The sequence below is a fragment of the Drosophila subpulchrella genome, chromosome 2L (assembly GCF_014743375.2).
Source record: "Drosophila subpulchrella strain 33 F10 #4 breed RU33 chromosome 2L, RU_Dsub_v1.1 Primary Assembly, whole genome shotgun sequence".
Lineage (NCBI taxonomy): Eukaryota > Metazoa > Arthropoda > Insecta > Diptera > Drosophilidae > Drosophila > Drosophila subpulchrella.
The window spans coordinates 7,046,036-7,070,292 of NC_050610.1; the positions used below are offsets into that span (position 1 = coordinate 7,046,036).

General features: G+C 42.0%; 2 protein-coding genes across 3 annotated transcripts; both read right to left on the reverse strand.

The window, feature by feature from the left end:
* Positions 1 to 430: 430 nt before the first annotated feature.
* Positions 431 to 24,076, reverse strand: LOC119546102 (solute carrier organic anion transporter family member 5A1). Of its 2 annotated transcripts, XM_037852186.1 has the most exons (9): positions 23,849 to 24,076; positions 20,599 to 20,783; positions 7,229 to 7,445; positions 4,739 to 5,757; positions 3,501 to 4,349; positions 3,021 to 3,435; positions 2,811 to 2,962; positions 2,622 to 2,751; positions 431 to 2,560 (listed from the first exon to the last, which is right to left on the reverse strand). In XM_037852186.1, exons 3-9 carry the CDS (start codon positions 7,390 to 7,392, stop codon positions 1,699 to 1,701), a joined length of 3,591 nt encoding a protein of 1,196 aa, XP_037708114.1. In that variant the 5' UTR covers positions 7,393 to 7,445; positions 20,599 to 20,783; positions 23,849 to 24,076; the 3' UTR covers positions 431 to 1,698. The 2 variants fall into 2 exon arrangements, with proteins under 2 accessions (XP_037708114.1, XP_037708115.1); XM_037852187.1 differs by lacking the exons at positions 7,229 to 7,445; positions 20,599 to 20,783; positions 23,849 to 24,076 and adding an exon at positions 5,851 to 5,951.
* Positions 11,588 to 14,321, reverse strand: LOC119546103 (uncharacterized transmembrane protein DDB_G0289901-like). Its single transcript, XM_037852188.1, has one exon. It carries the CDS (start codon positions 14,303 to 14,305, stop codon positions 11,669 to 11,671), a length of 2,637 nt encoding a protein of 878 aa, XP_037708116.1. The 5' UTR covers positions 14,306 to 14,321; the 3' UTR covers positions 11,588 to 11,668.
* Positions 24,077 to 24,257: the final 181 nt, after the last annotated feature.

The following is a 24,257-nucleotide window of genomic DNA, read 5'->3' on the forward strand; positions in this document are numbered from 1 at the left end:
AATACTAATATTTATATTTTATTATTATATTTTAATATTGTATTTTAAATATAAATATTAATAATTGTTATAATTATATTGTTTATCTACACACGTACACGTAAAGTACGTTGGGTTCGAGTCTTGGCTATAAAAAATTCTCATGGTCACACTTTTACTATAGTTTCGGAATCGAAAACCGATTTGTGTTGGCGCTGCCAAACCAAAATTTCAAACCTCTTAAAAACTCGTTTTTCCCCATTATGTTTTGTAAGTACAAACAACTTTTTATTTGTCTATTACAATATGGTTTTATTTTCTTTTTGTTTTCAGGAGTCTCATTGTTTTCATTTCATACATGTTCTTATTTAGTTTATTTGCAATATTTTCTCTAAGTAAAAATATGTATTCCTTAACATACTTTTCGCATATACATATTTATAGATATATATTGGTTTTTTGCACCTAAGTTCCACAATTTTTGTTTGTGGTCTTTATTAAAATCGCTCTTCAATAATGTATAAGTTATGTTGTACAAACACATCCCGATACGAATTCTTAGCTACGCGTAGGTACTTATTAACGTACAATTGTATACATATATTTATTAATATGGATGTATCTATTTAGTGCTCGGGGAGCTCCTCTTTGCCTCCATTCCTACAGTATGTGGCTGGCTGGTGTAAACATAGAATTAGTTGGTACTAATTAACCTAGATTGCATCACTTAGGACTACTGGGGTCTTGCACTCGGGCAGTGCGTAGGAAAACAACCGGATGAAGCGGTTGGATTCCCATTTCAGTTTGGTTACTGATTTAATCTGCTTGTATAATTAATTGATATTTTTTAAGGCATTATCGCATTTAAAGTACATCATTCGGTTTTAAAATCTAGGCTAGACGTGCTCTTCTCGCTACGCTTAAAACAGGGAATTTAGTATTTTCAGTAAAACTAGTCCAGACCTATTCTTCATTCGAACCCTTCTATTGGATGCACAATGTGTGGCCGCCTGTCCACAAAGATTCTCTAAATAATGTATTGCATAAGAATTACATTCAGCGTACTTCCTTTCTATCCGACGTTTTCGTTAATTTTTGTTTTCTATACTCACACATTGTTTCACAGCACAATTTCCATTGACAATTGTTTACATGTTCGAATTATTAAAACATTGTAATTTGCTATTCGTTTCTCTTCCCTTCCGCCAACTGGTTCTCAGTCAATCGTCTCACTACGAAACCGAGATTGCCCAAAGTCGAGCTAAAGCGAAACATTTCGAGCAGTTCGAACGCTTAATCGACTTTTCGCGGGTCTGCATTCCACTAAAAATACAATACAAAATATTCCTATCACAACGATCTACTCCTACCCTAAAGTATGCTAGTTGCTTACTAGGATTCCTATTCTACCGCCTGGTTACATAAATATTATCTGCAAGTATTCGTAATCGTATCGCATTCGGATTCGGACTCGAATTCTGTTTGAATGTTGCATATATCAAAAGATTTCTATTTTCAGATGCCTTCTACTAGGAAAGTAGATTTGAACACTCGGTTGTAAGTACAATGAGCAGCTGAGAGTTGAGTCACTTCGTCGGAAAACGGGCGATGACCACACACACTCAAAACACGAGATGCGATTGCCGCCAGGAATGGAGCCGTTGCGGTTACTGCTTCCGAAAAACCAATAATCCTAGCTTAAAGCTACTTGACATAAAACTAAGCACAATTGGAGCGCTCTTCCTCTTCGTCATCATTGTCGTTGATGAGCTCGTTCCGATCGTCATCGATCTGTATTTTGTGGTGCGACGTGTTCCGTGTGTGCTGTGGATGCGGGTGACCGGCCAAGGAGCTGGACGTAGCAGCCTCCGGCAGCACTTGATAGTTAAGATCCTTGGAATTGGTACGCCGATGCCGCAGCACACTTACACCCGTGGTGCTGATATCCGATGCCACCTGCCCAGAGGCGTTGTTCACTGGAGTTCCACTGGAAATTTTGGTGTTCAAGTCCTTCGAGTTGTTGCGGGAATGACCACGAGATCCAGCTCCACCGGCTTCCATTTCGTTTGAGTTCTTTAGTTTGCCAACATCCGTAACCACGTTCTTCAGTACATTCACATTCTTCTTGGGATTGTGGTGCGGATGGGGATGCCGAAGGAAGTCCGCATCGAAGCGTATGTTATTGGGCATGTAGATTTGGTCGTAGCTGTGGTTCCGCGAGTGCTTCTTGACAAAGTGTCCACAGCCGGTGGTCAGCTCGTCGTCATCATCCTCTTCGGCACAGTCCTGCGGGCGAAGCTGGTTCTGAATATATCGAATGGGTTGGCTGGGGTTGTTCAGATCTGTCGAAAGATTGCGAGTGTGCGCCTGGAACTTCTTGAGATTCTTGTATTTGCTGCTCGCACCACCACTCGCATCCTGACCAGCTGCGTCCGCCGGTCCGCTGGAAGAGTTGTGATCCCGAGCAAAGCTTTTAATCATCTTCACGTCACACGAGGCGCTTCGGAAGTGTTTCTTAGACTTCGTCTGCGGCTGGTTGCAGGTGTTTGCAGGAGTAACCACATGACCGCACTTGTCGTAACTGCGGAAAAATCAATTTGGTTAGGCAACAATCATACCTTTTAAATGACAGATAGACTCACCAGTAGTCCATCTGCATGGTTCGTGAATCGTTCCGAGAATGGCGAAGTATCTCTGTGGGTATGATCAGCTCTCCGCCACCTCCAACAAATGCAGTTGAGGGCTCAGCGCCAGAAAGTTTTTCTTCAAATACTGCAATATAGAGTTTATAATGGAGAATTAAATAAACGTTTGTGACAAACCAAACTTACATTTGTCCAGGCTAATGATGGAACCGATGATTGGATCGCTTGCGTTTAGGGGCTTCATTTTCTCAAGCTGCTTGCGCCTACGCACCAACCACCAATCCACCATAAAGATAAACAAAGCCACCAGCTTCACAGACGCACAGAGACCAACATATCTAAGAAATAATATCAAATTGGAAAAAGTTCTATATAGAGCAGTTATAATATTCATACTTGTATCGGAACTTTTCGATATCGTAGATGAGACAGCGACCACCCTTCTCGCCGCAGGACGACTTCCATAGCAGGCAAGTAGAATCGATGAGGTTTCCAAAGAGGATGGGAGCCGGTATGTAACCGAAGAGTCTAAAGATCACAAACTGCATGCCCAGAGCAAAGGAGCGCTCCTCCTCGGACACCGATCGCAGTACGATCATGAGCAGCGGCATCTGAGTGGAGGCCACCACGAAGGTCATGAAGAACAGCAGTATAAGGAACGGAAAGATGGTGCGGCAAGGTGTGGCACATGGACCAGCGGTGGCCACCGGCACCACCGTCACCTCGGCGAAGTTCTCGTTGGCACTGAGCGCCTGGGCCTGGCTGCCTCCAGCGCCACGATAAATGCTGCTCGAGATGTTGGCGTGAACACCTAAAAATATAAATTATTTACAAATTAATTATAATAAATATCCTGATTTTAGACTGGTAACTTACATGCACAGTTAGTATAGTTGGTGCTGGATGTGGATGAGAAGGCCGTGCAGCCGGCGTGGCAGGGACTGAAGTAGGTGAGTCCATTGTTGCCACACACCGGTTCCACCTCGCTGGTCAGGCACTCGCAGCCAAAGTTGCACGCGGCCGTGAGGTTCACCTGGAAGGGCTGCTCCAAAGTGGATCCATGCTTGTTACTCGTGTAGTACGGAATTGTGGTGCCAGCCATCTTTAGGTTGTCGCAACCGAGGAAGAATAGCATTGCATAGCAGGCCAGGCAGATGACGTTGGTGATCAGGACGAATTGGACGGCGCCCTTGGGCTTCAGTTGGAACCGTTTGAGGATGCAGCCGCCGAGGAAGATGCCAATGCAGGCCCCAGGCACGGCGATCGAGCCGGTGAAGATGTTGGCCTGACTCTTGCCCAAGCTGAACTGAGTCTCTAGGTACTTGGGCAGGAAGACCACGAAGCCGGAGACGATCATCAGCTCCATGCAGGCACCCAGGCAGGTCACGATGTAAACGGGATTCTTCACCAGGCGCAACATCGACTGCGGAATATCCTTAATGTCCTTTCCGTAGCCCGTGTCTACCTTGGGCGGCGGCTGGTCCTCCTTGCTGGTCACGGCCACAATTTCCAGTTTCTTCACCTTGCCCATCTCATCCGTGGTGGCAGTGGCCCCAGAGTTGTTTGGCAGGACTGGCTGCACCACGCTGCTCTTTCGGATTTTCTTCTTTTCGCGGGCAAGAACCTTGGGGAAGGAAAAGAAGGGCACGGCCACCACCAGCAGGATGACTCCGCACAGCAGGAAGCCGCCCCACCACATTCCCACCCAACGTCTGTCGCCGGGAGCTGCAAGAAATCAATATGTTAAATAAGGTTTGGCTTTCATTGGTGCTGCATTAAAAATTGCTATGAAATTTTAAAACTATTAAAGCTTTAAGAACTCTTTAAAAATCTTAAATTTTAGTTCTTGAAAAACTTTTCAGAATGGAACTTTACATTTACTTTTCTATAGATTTTTTCTGAAAGGACGAAAACTAATTTATTTTGGAATTGATTTGGTGTTACTTTAATTTATTGTACAATAAGGCTTTACTGTTTTTCTAATTTAATAAAGGAGTACTTTGGAAATAGAAATTATTATTTTATATAACTAAAAACAATTAGATTTATTATTTTAGTTATTTAAAAATCCATTCTGGGCAATTTTAATTGATCTCAATAGGCATATTACTCACTAATTGATATGGTAGTGGAGGATAGTGAGTCCATGTGGAAGGACAGCAGGTAGGCGCCGAGCAGGAATCCCACCACGGGTCCAAACGCTCCCATGCTGTACATGCAACCGATGTACATCGAGGAGCTCTCCGTGCGCACGTGGTCGTCCACGTAGGTGGTGCCCAGCGTGAAGAGCGGACTGCCGCCGCAGCCGAGGAGCAGCTGGGCGAGCACGAAGAGCAGCACAGGCCCCGTGGTGGACGCCTTGCCCTCCAGGCAGTTGTCCTCGCGCAGCGTGTGCGGCGCCAGTGGTTGGTTAGACAGTCCGCTGGACAGACGACCCAGGTCCATGTCCTGGTGTTTAACCAGGGCACTCTTGCAAATGTTATCGCTGGTTTTGTTGACGATCGCAATACCAGGATTGGGCTCGCCCGTGAAATGCGGTACCATGAACACCAGCGAACCAATGCCCATGATCACCGCTCCGATTCCGATCCACACGGGAATGTGCCGCCTGCTGCCCAGGTAGCTGACGAAGATCACCGTGATCACGTTGCCGATCTCATAGCTGGAGGCTATCAATCCCGAGTAGCTGGAGGGGATTTCGAAGCGCTTCTCGATCGTCGTAATCACCGAGTTGATGTAGCCCGAGCTGAGGGCCTGCTGCATCATCACCAGCAGCGAGAGCAGCAGCACGAAGATCTTGATGCGGGCGAAACGCTGTATCCCATAGGGTCGGCAGTTGAGGATGCCGCAATCGCCCGACCGAAACTGCTCCTCGTCGAAGTCCTCCTCCGGATCCGGAGCCGGGCATTTACCCGCCGACGCCTGCCGACTGTGGCATTTGACCGTCACGCTGTCCACGCCCACTGACGCACCTGCAGCTCCTCCGCCCACCGCCGACGATAGCTGCTCCCCGGCCAAATAGGACGTGGCATGGGGCTGGTTGTCCTGGTCAAGGGCCGCATCTATACTGCTGTCGTCGCCGCTATTCGTCTCCGAGTAGAGGCCGGTCATCTGGTACATCGATTCCTGCCGCCTGCAAGTGAGAGTGTTTCTGTGGTCAGATCAACAAGAAGGATTTGACAATAGGCGCTGAATTTTTGCATTTTTTATTGGGTTTTTGCCATACCCCAAGCCAAAACTCGTTGAAAACGTTAAATTTTAACCTAATTTCCAAACATTTTATGACAAGCGAAAAATTGGGATATTGTTGGATAGGATTGGATAGATTGGTCCATTAAGCTAACCATCCTGGGGTCGTTAAAAGATTAGAAACTTGCCTCTTCGATAGAACCACCTATGCTCTTTGTGTTCTACACCAAAGTATTACATTCAACAACTACTGATTTTGTTAATCTTATTAAAAAAGAGTCTTTCTATTCATTAATAAAGTATTTTATAAAAACTTTTCTCAAAATCTATGAAAAAACATGACCATTTCGCTGTTGTTATATATATTATTAGTTTGAATATTGCTTCTCTATATTTTGCAGATTGTTTGATAATAAATTGTATACGGGTAGGCTTTTTGTAAGGACTATTTTTAAGATGAAAATTGTTTTTGTTGAGTATTATTATTATATTAAAATAAACGCTCTTGTTCGTAGTAGAGAGCTTATCTTATAGGCATAGATTTATATACTTGCTAAGTATATTTTCACGGTTACGTCGTTTCAATGTTATATAAAAAATGGATTTAGCTCGCCTTTAGCCAGGGTATTCAGAGTTTCAACCTTGCATCGGTATTTGGTGTCTTTTTTGTCAGCCTGTCTAAAGGCGGCCTAGAACTTGGCGATGGACGGTCCAAGGACGCCCGAGGGCGAGGTTATTATGGCCCACTCAATGTCAAGCTCTTTGGGCTGTTGGCCAACACACTGCCCCATCCATCAGTCCACCTCCCATCCCTCTTCCTCCTCGCGGCTTACTTGGCTTGGCAGCTGCAACCACAAATGCTCCACTGGCTCGCCCTCTGGGCGGTTTTTTCCTAGGACTTCAGGACTTCCCCGTTCGAGGACTCTTCCGGAGTTCCTTCGACTGGCAGTGCACGCGGATGACTGCGGTAGCTGGCGAATCGAGCGAGTCGCTAGTCGAGCCTTCAAGCTCACGTGCTCACCCTGGACTTGTTTGTCACGCTTTCCTTTTCCTGCTCGGGGGCCTTTGAATATTTCAAACTTGACCGACTCCTCGTAATCGACTGTTATCGATTGGTTTTGACGGGACGAAGGCGCTGCAGTCTTATGAATTATTAAACCAAACAAACCCACCCACCTACAATTTACAAACGTGCCGAGAAGTTCTGTTTTCCCCCATCCCCAGGCTAATTATTGATATAGGGTATTGGTATCGGCAAATAATATTTTTATTTGTTTGCCCAAGGCAAGTGTCAATTTAGGTAAATAGGATTTCCATTTCCTTGGACCAAGGGGGAGGGCTAATGTCTCCAAAACAAAAAAAACACAATCAGGAAACTAGAGACTAGAAACTGGCAACTGCAGCGATTTCCTCACCTGTGACCTTTGCGATTTGCCGTGCCGGCATCGTTGGCATTGTTGCTGTTGCCACAGCTGGTGGTGCCTGCTCCCACATCTGCCACGCCCCCGGGGAGAGGCGGTGGGTCGGATTCCTGCTCGAAGGAGGGATTCGTATACTGCTCGATGTGCTTGGCTGACATTATGTAGCAGCGCAATCGTTCACTCGGTCAATCGATCAGCTTTGAGGCATATCCTGGAACGGAAGAGAAATATACTTTAGCACTGGAGTTGACTTTCAGAGTTCAGAGGTTGTGCCACGAAACTGTCATTAGGGAGCTCCACACACACACTCACACACACAATCCCCCATAGAGAAACAAGTCCCCAGTTGATGACGCCGACAATTACTTCCTGAAATGCTCGCCCCATTGCCACACTAATTGAGCTCAAACAGAAGAGTCGCTGCAACATGCGACCAAGATGGAGTGAAAAAAACGGGAAAAAGATAATTACGGAAGGCGGTAACCCTGCCACCACCCACCGAGCACCTCCCACCTCCCACCACCACCCATTTAGCTTTCCCAGACTTCCGCAGGACATGAAGGATGCTCGCTGACGCCGTCTTCTATTAAAAAGCTTGCTCTACACTCAGGCACTTGTCCATGTGAGGATGTTGGCCATACAAATAAGTTCGTCGTGGGGTTAGCAGAGGATGTCCTCATTCGAGATGCAATCGTGACACCATCCTGACATTTTAAAGCTCAAGGAAACTAGCTCATTCAAAAGGATAAGGAATAAAATCGTCACATACAATTTCAGATGGAATTTATAGTATACATACTTCTGTCATTCAAAAGAAAAAGGAATAATATCAACACTTGAAATAGCAGAAAAAATTATATAGTATACCTACAATTTATCTATTCTATTAAGCAGTTGGTTCGGCAGTTTAAAATTATACAATGCATATCCATTATATTATTGTTATAAAAAGGTTTGTATACTTTCAGAAGCGAATCAAAAGTCCTAAAAATGTTTGTTTCTAAGTCACAAAACTAATTGTATTGCAAAATGTTGTAACTCCAATCGAGATTATATAAAAATAACTTAAATAAATATAAAATACAGTCCAATTAGTTATAAAATAAAGCTTCAATTCGGGAGGGTTCGACATCCTTTTGTTTTTTTTTTAATTTATGGCCCATTGCCTTCTGAGATAAACGCGTGACAGGACCACACAACCCGCCCGCGTTCAAGGAAGGGCTAATGAAAGTGCTATTCCCTCGTCAAGATACAAAAAAGATTCCAATGGCATCGTCATCGTCATTGTCATCGCCATAATCATCGGGGGTGAGAGCTAACAGTTGCTCACTTCCCCGACCGATTTTCCTTTCATTAATATGCGATACTGCCAAAGACCAGCAGCTATAACAACAATCGAGGCGACGCCACTTCAACACGCCTCCTCGCACGCATTTCCAGGGGGCGAGAAAGGAAGAAATTTATCGATTGCCTCACCGGGTTTCAAAAGAAATATGAAAATCAGCAAAAAGCTAATGCTGCTACTGCTTTCCGGCTCCTCTATAAGCCCACCACTCCGTCCATCTCCAAGCTGGGAACCCATGCAAATGGCAACTAATTGAGGATTTACTTGGGAGCTTACCCTTATGGTCGGATGGATGACCGCTTAAGTGTGATTTAGGGCTTCCATTAGTACTAGGTGCTGCACTTCTGGCTGCATTACTTCACCCACTGACCAGTTAATCAATTATCCCCATACCCCCAATCGAATTTTCCGCCCGGTGACCCACAATGGCTGCCCCTTATTGCTACCATGTTCCACATTTTGAATTTTTGTTTCTTTTCAGCTTTTCTAGGGGGTTTGTATGGGGTTTTTTTGGTGTCACAGATGCTGCAGCTGTCCCCGGATAAAAAAGTATAATGAAAGAAGAGCAGTATTTTTTTTTAGGCTCACTTTTTTGTGCTTCTTTTCTGGCCAATTGCCAAACATAAATTTTACCCTGTTCTAGTTGAGGTATTCGCCGAATGTAGCAGGAAATGTTTACTCTAGAGATCGGCAAATCGAACAAGCTTTAATGATGCCCACTGCTGAATTACTTCTCTAATTGGAATCGGAAATGTTTTTATTAATCAAAGCTATCACGGGAAATAAAAACATGGAGCAAAATATTTCCTCTTTGCACAATAATTTATATGGTAGAGGATGAATGTCACAACAAACTCACCCATGAGTTGCACAATGTGAGTTAATTAAAGGGCAACATGGCAGGGCCCATAAGGGGTATTACATAAATTGAGTTTGTACCGAATATTGACATCATTTATGAAATGTCAGGAGAGGATGTCCAGGGTTCGAGCGGTGAAAGCGGCCACAGAAAACCATCAAATTGAGTTGAGTTCGCATATTTCGAATATTAAACATAATGCAGGACAGCAGAGTGGCAGTGACAGGTGGATTGTTGCATAAGCTTTACCATGGGGAAAGGAATAAGAGAAAGAGTTGGATTATGGAAAAGGCTTTTAAGGCCTCATCCTCCTCACTTAATGGAAAAGTTACCGAAACCCATAGGCAAGGCAAACAAGTTAATTTTTATTCAGATGGCGTAGGTAATTTAAGTTCATCGTTTTTATAGAGCGCCTTAAGGCCTGATCTTGATCAATCGGCATTAGTTCCGTGCTCACGCCCTTTGTGGGTTATTCCGCCGACTATTCACCGTCCATGAAGATGCGAATCACGCACGGGTTCTAGCTCTCTCTTTCTAATTATTACCCCAGTATTTGCTATATCTTTGTGTCTGGGGTAGGACATTGAACCCCAAAACTCTGCCAGAGATGGCTGATGTAATTAAATAAGACAATAAGTAAGTGCGACGACATTCAACAAGTGCGAGAAAGAGGAAGATCGAGCAAGTGCAAACTGGAAGCAAGATTTATTTCGTGCGATTCTTGGCCAAAATGGTAAAGGTCAGACGGGCCGAGTTTCAGACCGAAAGCCTGTCATAGCCAAATAAAGAAACTTGCTCAAGACGGGGAGATTTCGGCTTTGGGTGAGTCACCTCACTCTTTTTCGCTTGCTGTTTAATTGTTAATTCATTGAGTTCGTTTTTAGAATCTTAATGGCACTTTTTGAAAAACAATCAAAAGTAAATGGAAAGTGAATACAATTGCATTGCCGTATTCGATTCCAAAACTGCATTTATCTGTATGCACAAACAACTCACAGATACAGATACGGATACATAAGCGATCTTATGCGATTCGCATTCAGGAAGTTGAGTTTACAAAACAAGTTTTTTGAGCGCGGTTTCTTCTCTTGTTTTGTTTTGCTTCGCTTTGTTTTTATGTTTTTCTGTTGTTTTTTGCCATGCCGATTTCTATGCTAGTAGATAAAAAGATACAAATACACTTTCACGTGGAGTGTGAGTTCCCTATAGTATAGAAGGCACAAAAACACTTCAATCGTTAGTAACTAATTACGGAAAAATTATTTCTTTGCTGATGCGAGTGCATGGGGATGTTTTTCAGTTGTTATACATATATGTGTTCGCTGATAAGAGTCTCTATATACTGCCGAAGATTTCCTTCATAGAAGTGGAACAAAGACAAGAGGCGAAAAAGAGACAAATGGGCATTTTCGCTTCTTTAGTTTGAGGTAATTATGGAGAAACACTATGAAAACAGTGCGATAAGACTGCAGACGTCTATCTCGGAACAAACAATTAGATTTCCCATGCCCGCCACCACAAAAACATCTTAAGGTTGATAAATACGGCACAGCGATCTTATAAGGCTCTAAGTGTATTTGCGCAACTGTTTCTGATATAATATAATTCAGATTATTTTCAAGGCTTATAAGCACTTCTAGCTCAACATTACTTATGGAACTAGAACATATCGTTGTTTAAAGCAAATATAGGTAAAAACAAAATTTGTTTGTTTTAATTTTAAAGCCCCAGACTTAAAAAAAAAGTAAATACTGAAACAACTCAATTAACCGCAGTCACAGAGATAACAGACCCTAATACAGAACTAAAGCTTGTGTTCAGACCATAGACTGGTAGAGATAAGGAGTCTTTTATTGCAAAGTATTACTTAGAGCTTGTGGATGAGAGATTATACATTTTCTGACCCTCCGACCTACATTTGTACGTTTTACGCAATAAACTTTTGATTACTATTCTCATTTCATAGTGATCAACATTTTGACGACTTTGCCGAATGGCGAATTTCATTGCCAAATAATTGGAATAAGTCCACTTCATTTTCCAGATTGACATTAATGCTCATTTTTTGTACGTTATCAGTTGTTTTAAATTAACTAATGACTTTAACTAATAATATATATAGTTTATTTACTATTCGTGCTCTTTTCTCTTATATGTTTTTATATGATTTTATTATACTTTTCTTTCAACAATTACATTTAAGTTGAACCATAAAATGTATTATCCAGGATTAAACCTTACTTTTAAGATGAATCTGGTTAATATTTATGTTGTCGGAACCTCCAGAGCCATTCACAGTACTGCCCCCAGCAGTTCCTCCAGAGGGTCCTCCAGGACCTTCTCCAGAGGGACCTCCAGATCCTCCTCCAGGACTTACTCCAGATCCTCCTCCAGGACCTACTCCAGATCCTCCTCCAGGACTTACTCCAGATCCTCCTCCAGGACTTACTGTAGATCCTCCTCCAGGACTTACTGTAGATCCTCCTCCAGGAGTTACTCCAGATCCTCCTCCAGGACCTACTCCAGATCCTCCTCCAGGACTTACTCCAGATCCTCCTCCAGGACTTACTGTAGACCCTCCTCCAGGACTTACTGTAGATCCTCCTCCAGGACTTACTCCAGATCCTCCTCCAGGACTTACTCCAGATCCTCCTCCTGGACTTACTCCAGATCCTCCTCCAGGACTAACTGTAGATCCTCCTCCAGGACTTACTCCAGATTCTCCTCCAGGATCTACTCCAGATCCTCCTCCAGGACTTACTCCAGATCCTCCTCCAGGACTTACTGTAGATCCTCCTCCAGGAGTTACTCCAGATCCTCCTCCAGGACCTACTCCAGATCCTCCTCCAGGACTTACTCCAGATCCTCCTCCAGGACTTACTGTAGATCCTCCTCCAGGACTTACTCCAGATCCTCTTCCAGGACTTACTCCAGATCCTCCTCCTGGACTTACTCCAGATCCTCCTCCAGGACTTACAGTAGATCCTCCTCCAGAGCCTCCTGGAATTTCTATTGGTCTCAGATCCGGAATGACCCAAGTCGGGAGACAAACACCCCAATTAAAGTCATATTTGAAATTTGGTCCACATTTCGGCCAAGGCCTAATCAGATCTCCAGGACGTCCTCCAGATTCTCCTCCAGGACGTCCTCCAGATCCTCCTTCAGGGATTACTCCAGATCCTCCTCCAGTACTTCCTCCAGATCCTCCTCCAGAGCCTACTGGAATTATTATTGGTCTCAGATCCGGAATGACCCCAGTCGGGAGACAAACACCCCAATAAAAGAGATATTTCAAATTTGGTCCACATTTCGGCCAAGGCCTAATCAGATCTCCAGGACGTCCTCCAGATTCTCCTCCAGGACGTCCTCCAGATCCTCCTCCAGGGATTACTCCAGATCCTCCTCCAGTACTTCCTCCAGATCCTCCTCCAGAGCCTCCTGGAATTTCTATTGGTCTCAGATCCGGAATGACCCCAGTCGGGAGACAAACACCCCAATTAAAGTGATATTTGAAATTTGGTCCACATTTCGGCCAAGGCCTAATCAGATCTCCAGGACGTCCTCCAGATTCTCCTCCAGGACGTCCTCCAGATCCTCCTCCAGATCCTCCTCCAGGGATTACTCCAGATCCTCCTCCAGAACTTCCTCCAGATCCTCCTCCAGAGCCTCCTGGAATTTCTATTGGTCTCAGATCCGGAATGACCCCAGTCGGGAGACAAACACCCCAATTAAAGTGATATTTGGAATTTGGTCCACATTTCGGCCAAAGCCTAATCAGATCTCTAGGACGTCCTCCAGATTCTCCTCCAGGACGTCCTCCAGATCCTCCTCCAGTGATTACTCCAGAGCCTCCTCCAGAACTTCCTCCAGATCCTCCTCCAGAGCCTCCTGGAATTTCTATTGGTCTCAGATCCGGAATGACCCCAGTCGGGAGACAAACACCCCAATTAAAGTGATATTTGGAATTTGGTCCACATTTCGGCCAAGGCCTAATCAGATCTCCAGGACGTCCTCCATATTCTCCTCCAGGACGTCCTCCAGATCCTCCTCCAGATCCTCCTCCAGTGATTACTCCAGATCCTCCTCCAGAACTTCCTCCAGATCCTCCTCCAGAGCCTCCTGGAATTTCTATTGGTCTCAGATCCGGAATGACCCAAGTCGGGAGACAAACACCCCAATTAAAGTCATATTTGAAATTTGGTCCACATATCGGCAAAGGCCTAATCAGATCTCCAGGACGTCCTCCAGATTCTCCTCCAGGACGTCCTCCAGATCCTCCTCCAGGACTTCCTCCGGATCCTCCTCCAGGAGGAATAATAACCCCAGTCGGGAGACAAACACGCACAATAAAATGATAGAAGAAATTTGGTCCACATTTCGGCCAAGGCCTAATCAGATCTCCAGGACGTATTCCAGATTCTCCTCCAGGACGTCCTCCAGATCCTCCTCCAGGACCTACTCCAGATCCTCCTCCAGGACTTACTCCAGATCCTCCTCCAGGACTTACTGTAGATCCTCCTCCAGGACTTCCTCCAGATCCTCCTCCAGGACTTACTGTAGATCCCCCTCCAGGACTTACTCCAGCTCCTCCTCCAGGACTTCCTCCAGATCCTCCCCCACAACTTCCTCCAGTATTTCCCACAGGTTTTCCACCAGGACCCCCTACTGCACTTCCTCCAGATCCTCCTCCGGGCCTACCTCCAATATCTACTACTGGAATTTTTATTGGTCCCAGATCCGGAAAGATTGGATCATAAAGTCTAACCCCAGTCGGGAGACAAACACGCGCAATAGGGTGATATAGGAAATTTGGTCCACAATTCGGCCAAGGCCAAATCATCGGACCAGAAACTGGAAGTAAACTCATTATATCGCTCTTCTTTAATAACGTCTGATTTGGATTGGCCCTTCCATTGCTTTATATCCCGCATCAAGTGGAATAATTCGATTAGTTTTCGATTTCATACATAATTGTAGTATAATTTTGTAATGGTGGAAATGTCATATTGCTAGTTTGTACTTATATATTAAAATATTACATAAATCAACAAGTAAGAACACTATAGTCGATTGCCTCGACTATCAGATACCCGTTTCTTAGTTAACGGAACCAAAGGGAGATGGAGATATGTATCTAAATATATGGATATGTGGGCGGCACACAGATTTAAGCGTTGTGGGCGTTAGAGAGGGGTGGCAAACTTTTTTTGGGTCAATCGATAGGTATTGACGAGACTTATACATTTCAGTTAAAATTTCAGTTTCTAGTATGAAAATTGTGGGCGCCACAGGTTTGGGCGGTTTGTGGTCGTTAGAGTGGTCATGGCATGGGTCAATCAATAGGTATTGATGAGAACATCACATTTCAGTTATTCTAGCATTAAAACTGTAGAAGCCGCAGTTTTGGGCGGCTTGTGGGCGTTAGAATGGGCGTGGCACACTGACGAAACAAACTTGCGCTGCGCAGAATACTCTAGAATCTGCAAACTTGCACTGCATACAAAGCTACGGAACTTAAATCTGAAATTCCAATTGTCTATCTATGATAGTTTCCGAGATATTCGCGTTCATACTTACAATTTTTTTTAAGTTTGTGGGCGTTTAAGTGGGCGTGGCAAACTTGTTTTGGGTTAATCGATAGGTTTTGAAGGTAACAATACATTTTAGTTAAAACTTGTATTCTAGCATGAAAACTGTTGAAGCCACAGTTCTGGGCGGCTTGTAAGCGTTAGAGTGGGCGTGGCACACTGAGGAAACAAACTTGCGCTGCGCAGGAACCTCTAGAATCTGCATGCCTAATCCCAGTATTGCAGCTCTTATAGTTTCCGAGATCACAGCGTTTATACGGACGGACGGACAGACGGACATGGCTAAATCGAATCGGCTAGTGAAACTGATCAAGAATATATACACTTTATAAGGTCGGAAACGCTGCCTTCTACCTGTTAAATACTTTCCGACGAATCTAGTATACCCTTTTACTCTACGAGTAACTTACTTTTACGAGTTATTTAACATGTTACTTAAACTTTAAGGTTCCAACGAAAAGGCTTCTTTAGAGCGTCATGTATCTCCAAATGTTTCTTTGTTCCCGACTCTCCCAAACGTTATTCAACGGGTTCTTTTGGGCCACTCGAATGCAGCTCTCAAGTTTCCTAAGCCCCACAGGCTTAGCCTCGTGTCCCCCCGTTTTTGAGCACTCGTTGGTGCAACTCGAATGCGTTTCATGTAATTATTTGGCTTTTGGAATTCGACAAACTCGTTTTAAGCTTTTTGTTTCAAATTACTTCGCTTTGGGTTTGGCACGGATCGGCTTGCTGGTGTTTGGCTGGGTTTGAACCAAATGAAAGGGGCTTCCGCGAAGCATTTGAGCCACCCACCCAGTTGACTCGCCAAGCACAACAAAACACCCAAATCGGTGTGAGTTAGATGGAGTGGATCGGATTACAGGCCCAGATATTCAACAGTAACGGAGTGGCAAATAATCCTCTTAGTCAGCTCAGTTCGCTTGAGTTTTGGCTCGCAGAGTGAGTTTCAATGGAACAGGGCACTGTATCACTCTAAAATACTGAGCTCGGGCCGCGACTGCGACACATTTGCTATTGTTGCTGCAGCTCTTAATTGCACAAGTCGCCAAAAGTCACATGTCACCGAGCGAGATGTACCAAGAGTGGCGGGAAATTGTGCATTAATTTATTGCCCAAGATCTCATCCCATCGCGAGTGCCTCATAAGGTGGCCCCCAGCTGAATCATCGCAGCATCCCACTCCACAAAAACCGCACGGAAAGTTCGCTGATCTTGCCGCTTTGTCCCATACGGAAAGTACTGACCTCGATTATCAGCCAGAGTACAGTTTGGCCTCTCTCACAGTAATTGATCGATTCACGATCCGGTCAAGAGCCAGACTCAGGCTTCAACAAAGACCGATTCTTTTTGTACAATTACGTTCCGGCCATTTACTGCATTGAAAAAAATATAACTCATTTTGAGTTTTTACTAAAACATGAAATTTTAAATGAAATAATTTTTGAAATAAAAGATTGTTTTCCTATACTTAAGTTTTTTGGAACACCCTGTGAGCCATAAATTGATAAAAAATCTCAGAGGAATCGAAACAAATCGTTTCTCAGAATATAATGGCAAATACCTAAATCAAATCGACGATAATTTCTCTATGTGCTTCTTGTCTTGGACATTTCAGCACTGAATGACAGCATTTCAAGTGGGTGTGTTTCTGCAAACCGGTATCTGAATCTTTGGCTACAGATACATTTAGATCTGCATCGCATTGGCCATTGGTACCCGTTCGACCGGCTGTGAAGGCCGTACCAAGAAAAGTGCTACCAACTCAAGCAGAGTGACACAGATAAATCCCAAGAATTAACTAAGTCAGATAAGAATGTTATTCAATCGATTCTTGACATTACAGTAGCCAAGATGGCTTAACCTTGGGACAGCCAAAACCTAATGAATTAAACAATTGGCTTGAAGTTCTAAGAGCTGGTCCATATGTACCATACATTATACCCACTGCAGTTCGACGTCACAGGCGCTTGGTTGGATAATAATTCAAATTCGCAACAGAACACAATATTCCAGACAGAAAAAGGTTCCCTTGTTTATTCAACTAAACTTTCTGCAGCTGATAAAACAAAAGACACTTGCCTGGGAAACGGGAAACTGCGATGGGTAAAGGGCGCTGCACGGGGAAAGGAAATGAATATATGGCTCTCTGGGAAGCCAGAAGCAAACAAAAACAGTTATTAAGCCAACATTTGGCTGAAATCATTTCACGTACCAGTTCCCAAAGCCTGGCCATATTCCTTTATTGTCGTATATCTGCTTGTGTTTGTATCTCGGGGGCATTTGACGCATGTTTGGGAATTATAAAGATGCGGAATAATTAAAATAGAAACAATGGAAGCCACAACAGGAGCAATGCGTCAATATATCAGAGATAAATAAGCTGCGTTACTTGAATGCGATATGCCCATCCATATATTTATAGATGACTAAACGAGCAGTAAAACCCAGCAAAATATGTACAGTGATTTAAAAATGGTATTGCGGGAGTCATAAAATAATAAGTCTTCATTGTGTTACTAAAATTTAGAAATAATCCCAATAAAATAGGTATATTTTTGACCAAATGGCTGTTTAGTATTTATAGTACAAAATAATCCCAATAAAACTTGGTTCTCTGTCTAACAATGGTTCCGCAACAAGAAACCACTGTGCATTACTGTCAAAATATGACAAAAGTGTGCTGGTGCATCTAAGTTTATTGGAAAGGAGGCGGCTGTGGGGCCATCAAAAGCATTCATAAAATGTACTAAACGTCCGATCGACTGGAGTCCATCGAACAAACGAAAATAACTCATACGGAGGAGCGACTTGGCAACGCGCTGTGTGTGCTCGAAGATTAAAAATAAGTTTTACCACAAAAAGCAAACACTACAAACAATCACGGCCACGTCGTCTGCTCTATGTTTACCCGAGAATCAGAAGCAAACAGTCAACGAGCTGATAATGAAGACAAATCAACAGAGCACACACACCCCACAGATCGGGCCCGTTTACAGATTGGATAGATCGGATTATATTGTGCTCGAACTCGACCTCCTCATCCCCACAACATCATCACTTGCCCCAAAAGAGCTTTGCATTCGTTTGTTTGTTTGTTTCTCTGCCTGTTTGTTTAACTTCTTCTCGGCGGGACTTAATCTAGGGGGCAGGATTAGCTAGGGGCGAACATCCGCCAAAAGAAAATCTTTGAAGAGTGCATTCTTTGGAAGAGTCAAACAATAAAATGGGAACAGCATAACTTTTGATCTCTGAATATGTTTAGCTTTTGTGGCGTATACTTAACTCCAAATTGCAGTTCATTAATATCGCAATCAAAAGGTCGGTTTTCGAATTTATAAATAAAATAGAAAGTATTCGAAGTTAAGCCCTAAATTAAAATTCAACTCACATAGGCAGAAGCACCAAAAATGCCTGAATGAAAATCCAAACTTTAAGTGCCATTGCTTAAAAGTGAAAAAAAAAATTGAAACAAATCAGGAAAAGTGGAGAGGTGTATATTTGGGGTAAACTTTAATTTGCGTGTGCAGGCAGGGCAAAAACACAGATTGGAACTGACCTAAAAACGCCAACATGCGACACAGTCGGACTAATCAAAAAAAATTACAACAGGAAAAGTTGAAAAATACACACGAAAAATTAAATAAATAGGTGAATGGGTGAACAAGTGAACGAGTGAGTGAGTGAGTGAATAAGTGAATGAATGAATGGATGGGTGGCTCTGAATCGCTGTTCAAAGCAATTTGTGTGCAGTCGAGGAAGAAAAAATAAAGTAAACAAAAAGAAACAGTATTTTCCCTTACTGATTTTTGGTGATTTTACTAAATTGGTTATCATTGTTATTGTTTTCACACCCAAAATGTGTATAATTTCTGACTGTTGTTGGCTTTTTGTTTTAAAATCCCGCTTTCTCCGCCTGAGAATGAGAAATGAAAACAAAAGTCAATGACGAATTTGAGAAATTTCCTTTTTTTTTTGGCTAGTAACCCTAAAACCGGAATCGCTTGCCGTGACTCTCTTCCAAATGGAGCAGTTCCCAAAATAAGAAACAATCATAATATTAAAGCATTTTAACACATTTGGACACATTTGTTCCCAGAAACGAAATAGCTGAGACGTAAACATTTTGCCAACTTATTTGTTGAGTACTTAGTGTGTTCGTTTTTTTATCACTTTTTAATTGCTACTTTGAGATGGAAATTTTAAGTGCCTCCAGTAAACAATAATGGTCGTATTGAGGGTAAATTTCCACTCTAAAAAGCCCGCCTGAACAAACATCCCTCCTCAAGTTAAGGCCTAGTTGTGGCTATTATTAAGCTCGAACTTCATCTTCAAGTTTTCTGCCGACGTTGTGGGAAAAGTTAATTAATATTTTCGTTTTCTTTGATCGCAGAACTATCCGCTCTCTGTCGTTCCACACAAACCTAATCAATTTTCAAGTACCTTAATGATGTAACAACGCACAACGCGCCTCACAGATTATGAAAACATTTCCGCCGATGACTTTTTAATGAAATTATATTCAATGCTTGCTTAAAGGCCTAATTAAACAATATGTGAAAACTCACTCGACGCTTGCACAAAAGGCAAAGCCAAAGGCGAAAACATTTCACTGGCGAAGATAAATAAAATATAGACATAAAACCAACTGCATGTCGAATTGAACAGAGGCTATAAACGAATAAAACAATACAGACAAGGATTGGAAAAGAAAATGAAAAGTTTTAACGGCTTTGGAAACAATACACAAGAGAGCAGCTGTGGAAACGATTGAAAAAAAATACTACTCATACGAAGGCGAGTTCTAACAGAATAGCAACTATCCTTTATAATAGTATTAATTAGAACAAAACTTAAACAGTATGATGTAATTTTAAAGACATTGTCAAAGATTTTTGGACATGAAAAGAGCAAGCAATAAAAAGGAACGCGAATTCTTCAGATGCAGAAAATCAAGACCAGCTTTTGATACTTTGTATTTCTCTAGCGAGATCTAAAGCTTTGTAAAAATCTTGGTATAGGTAACGTTTAAACAGATATCCTACCCATAAGTAACATTTCACAGAAAGGGCATACAAATCGTATCGCAAATCAATTGGAATGGGATCGTAGGTCCTGATTTTCGGCAAAGGTTGAATGCCCTCGTGGACAAAGTTTGACTACTAGGAAGTCCTTAAGTCGTACCAATCGCTGACGTTGAAATCGATTTTCCCACATTTTCAGCCAGTCGGAAAAGTTATCCCTTCGCCGTGCCTCGGTTTCCCGCGAATCGAACTGCAATTTCAGCTGTTGAAGCTTTGTTGCTGGTGGCTTTGATTGATATTGTGTGACACACTCTGTGCGATTCGATTTCAATTTTCGTCACCGAAGCAGTTACATTTCAGGGGTTTTTCGGTGAAAAAGAAGTCACGTAATATCCCCACCATCTGGCCATCATCGCAATAATACTAACAACTTGATTGCGCAGGCCAAGTGTGTGTGTGGGAAGTTCGCAGAGCAGCTGGCCAAACGCGTTGACAAGTTTTCAAAACGATAACAATCGCAAAATCAAAACAAACCATTTTCTGAGGACTCACCTTCAACTTTCAGCTTTCCTGGCGTTTTCCTCCTTTGCTTTCAATTTTCACTGCGACTTTTCATTCAATTTGACTGTTCATTGAGATTCCTTTGCACATTCATTAGCCGATTTATTTGTAAACACACAAATCAAAGAGATTCCTCTAATTATTTGGCAGAATTAAAATTGCACATTTTTGTTTTGCTGAAAATAATTGGATAAATTCTTTTACTTATTGAACAATAACAATCTCGGATTAGTCTCTCTCCCGGGAGAGAAAAGAGAGTGCAAGTCGAGCGGGACGAGTTGAAAAGAGCGTGCTGTGTTTTGGCTAACCGGTTTGGGGGTTTCTTAATCGAGAGAGAGAACGGGAGAGAGAGAGAGGGGGCCCAGCAGCACAAACACCGTTAGAAAGAGAGCACAACGTGATCACTCGATTATGTTGATGCCCCAATGTTGTTAGTGCTTTTTACCTGACTCTTTTTGTTACGTGCCAAGATTTGGCAAGAAAACCAGCTAATTGGGGCTACCAACAGCAAAAGGGAACGAAAGAGAGGAGAGGATAAGGGGGCCGAGAGGAGGAGAGAGCGCCAGCCAAGCGCAAGAAATGGAACAAGACATACGAATATTGGAATTGCACATCAAGGGGTAAGTACAGGGTAAATTGGTTCAAAACAAATCTGAATGAACATATTTATTAAATAAAAACGAAACAAGAAAAAGTTTTTTCTTAAAGTACAATATAACTTGCACGACTCGAAAATATCTTCAGGATAGCACATTAGAACATGGTTAAGGAACAACCTTTTCAAAGCCTACTTCTTTCAAAACAGTATTTTAAGCCTTGAGTTGTAAGAACCCCATTAGCACTAAAAAGTAAATTAGAAATTTTTACGATACTACCATTTTTTTTATTTCAAAACATAGGAAACAAAAAATTCCATCGAATAACCATAAAATAGAATAATCATAGAAATGTAAATTCCGAAAATGAAAAGAATTTTTTTCGTTTCTTCGAGAAATTACATCCTTTCATTTTGTCAGGGATCACGACACTAACACCCTGTTTATGAAATCGGAGTTTGTTATATTTATCTTTGTCTGAAATGAACACTTTTATTGTAATTTCGTAATCCAGAAATCTGTATCAAACGAAAGAAAATTTTACGATACTACAATTTTTTTTTTATTTTAAAACATAGGAAACAAAAAATTCCGTGGAATAATCATAAAACTCATGTTAGATGAATCATATATTTTTTTTCAACTTTGTAGTTATTTTTTTCTAATCTTTAATGGTTAAAGTTGCTAGAAAAATATAAAATTTCACATAATCTTAAAAAAGTTTCTAACCGACCTTCTCTTATTCAGATTCTTGTATAATAATCGTTTTAGCTACATATCAACTTCTAATCGTTTTTAAAGTATCTGATGCAATACCATTTCGGAGAAAGCAATAAACTAAATTATATGAACATGAATGTAAAATTCCCTCAGGCAATCTATTTGAATGTATTTCCAATTCACTAATGTACATTTGTATAAAAGCCGACTGCAAGATAATTGGAAAATGTGCCTTTCCCGTAGCTGTAATCGATATACACAGTAGAGGTAAATAAAACTTTATTGGGATTAAAACACTTGTGTATATCAAGGCTTTTCTTCACTTCAGGGTTTTTTTTTGAAATTCCCAATACCACAGAAAGTTGCATTTCTTTGTTGAACTAATTTTAATACCAATTTTGTCACACTCTTTTTTAGAATAGCTGTGAGGTGGGATACAAAAACCCGTTTTGACTTTACTTTCAGGTACCAATAGTTGATTTAGAACGGATCTGAATCACTCTCGGGAAGTTGAAGTACTAAACGCACAGAATGCCATTGATCATTTATAGGCAAGCAATAGGAATATGATTTTTCCATTAGCAACGGTCTGCAAATTATTCGCCTTTTGTCAAAAATCACACAACCTCTAGATATAGAAGAAATGTAAGCATGTGCGAGTACAATGTATACCCACTAAAGTACACATGTGTCAATTGTACTTAGCGTGCGTTTTTATTTTTCCTTGCTTATGAGTTGCTTTGGTCTGGCACTGAACGATTATGCAAAAATAAATCAATTGAAAAGCAACAACGAAGAAAACGCAAGAAAACGCCACAAAGGAAAACTCAGTTGGGGAGCGAGGGAAAACAGAGAGCGGAAGGGGGAGGGGAAAAGGAATCTGTAACAAGTGCCTTCAAAAAAAACAGGGTGTCTCTATATAAGGGAAACCAATCCATCACCTTGGTAGTATTTATTTTCTTTGACATTGGAATTCTTTTGTCAGATTCATTGTAAAATTGTAAAAGAAAGAAATGGAAATTCCGAAAATTTAAAGATTTTTATATAACTTTCATCCTATCAGCTTGTGAGAAATCACACAATATTAATAAAACCTGAGTTTGTTATATTTGTTTTTGTCTGAATTGAACAGTTTTATTGTAATTTCGTAATACTCGTTTCCAGAAATCTCAATCAAACGAATTTTTAAGCTCTTTTGCATGAATAATAATATTTAATATTTTTATAACTGAGTAATAACAACTATATTGTATTGCCCAAATCTCACAAACTCGGGTTTCCCAACAAATTGTTGTATATGCATTCCGACCTTAAAAAAAATTTTTGTTTTCGATATCCAATATATTATCAACAATTTTGTAAAAGAAAAACAATTTAAGGTTCACTGGAAATATGAAACACTTTTATCTAACATTTTGGAATCAACTTCTATTGACATTACTCATAACTACAGATTTCAGATAAACATTTGATCTGCAAATAAATTGTTTAACACTAAAAGTCACTTATGCACATTTAAACAGTTTTATTGTTGCATTATGAAAGAACAACAAATAGTTTACCACACACAAAGAGAAAGAGAGAGAGAAAGAGAGCAACCCTGTAAGCCCCACACACACACACCTCTACCTGGTGCTTATGTAGAGCGAGACGAGACGAGACGAGTCTGGGCCGCAGGAGGGCGAAAAGGGACGGAGGAGGTTGGGGAGACAAAGAGGCGGACGGACGGACGGACGGCAGCATAAGAAGACGAGACGGAACAGATGTCCACGCACACACACAGGTGAGGAGCAAAACACAAGCCCACCCACACACTCGCACTGTGGGCGAACGGGACATTTCAGTGCAGACTTATCACTCTTTTCAAACACGTATTCTTCAAGGACCCTCTGCACTCTTATCACTTCTTTGTTTGGGTTACTGACCCGTAATTGCACGTTATTTATGTTTGATCACACCCACACACACGCACGCTCGCCCGCCGGAGCGATGCTTTTCGCGAAAGTATAGCAAAATCAATTCAACACTTTTTCGTTTGGCTGCCACAAGAAAAACAAAAAAGGTGGCTCAATTAATCCGACGCGAGTCCGTATAGTTCAATCTTAACGGTCCGTCAAAACTTTACCATCCGTCGAATTTCGATTTCAAGAGACGAATGCGATATTTTTGTTTCGGTGGGCTCGGTAAAACGTAAGTGTCGGCAAAACGTAAGCGAGTAAAAAAGCGAGACAGCCTCAGCGTAAGTGTCAGTAAAAAAGCGAGATGCAAGATGGGCTCTCTCTGCTCTCTGCTCTCAAAAGACGAATGGTGATAAAACGCTCTCAATCTAGGGAT

Excerpts from the sequence above, each read along its gene's own strand:
- LOC119546102 (XM_037852186.1), bottom strand. The coding sequence starts at position 7,392 with ATGTCAGCCAAGCACATCGAGCAGTATACGAATCCCTCCTTCGAGCAG. Across the intron at positions 5,758-7,228 it reads GCAAATCGCAAAGGTCACAG|GCGGCAGGAATCGATGTACC; the intron begins GTGAGGAAATCG and ends TCTCACTTGCAG. Across the intron at positions 2,963-3,020 it reads ATCGAAAAGTTCCGATACAA|ATATGTTGGTCTCTGTGCGT; the intron begins GTATGAATATTA and ends ATTATTTCTTAG.
- LOC119546103 (XM_037852188.1), bottom strand. The coding sequence starts at position 14,305 with ATGAGTTTACTTCCAGTTTCTGGTCCGATGATTTGGCCTTGGCCGAAT.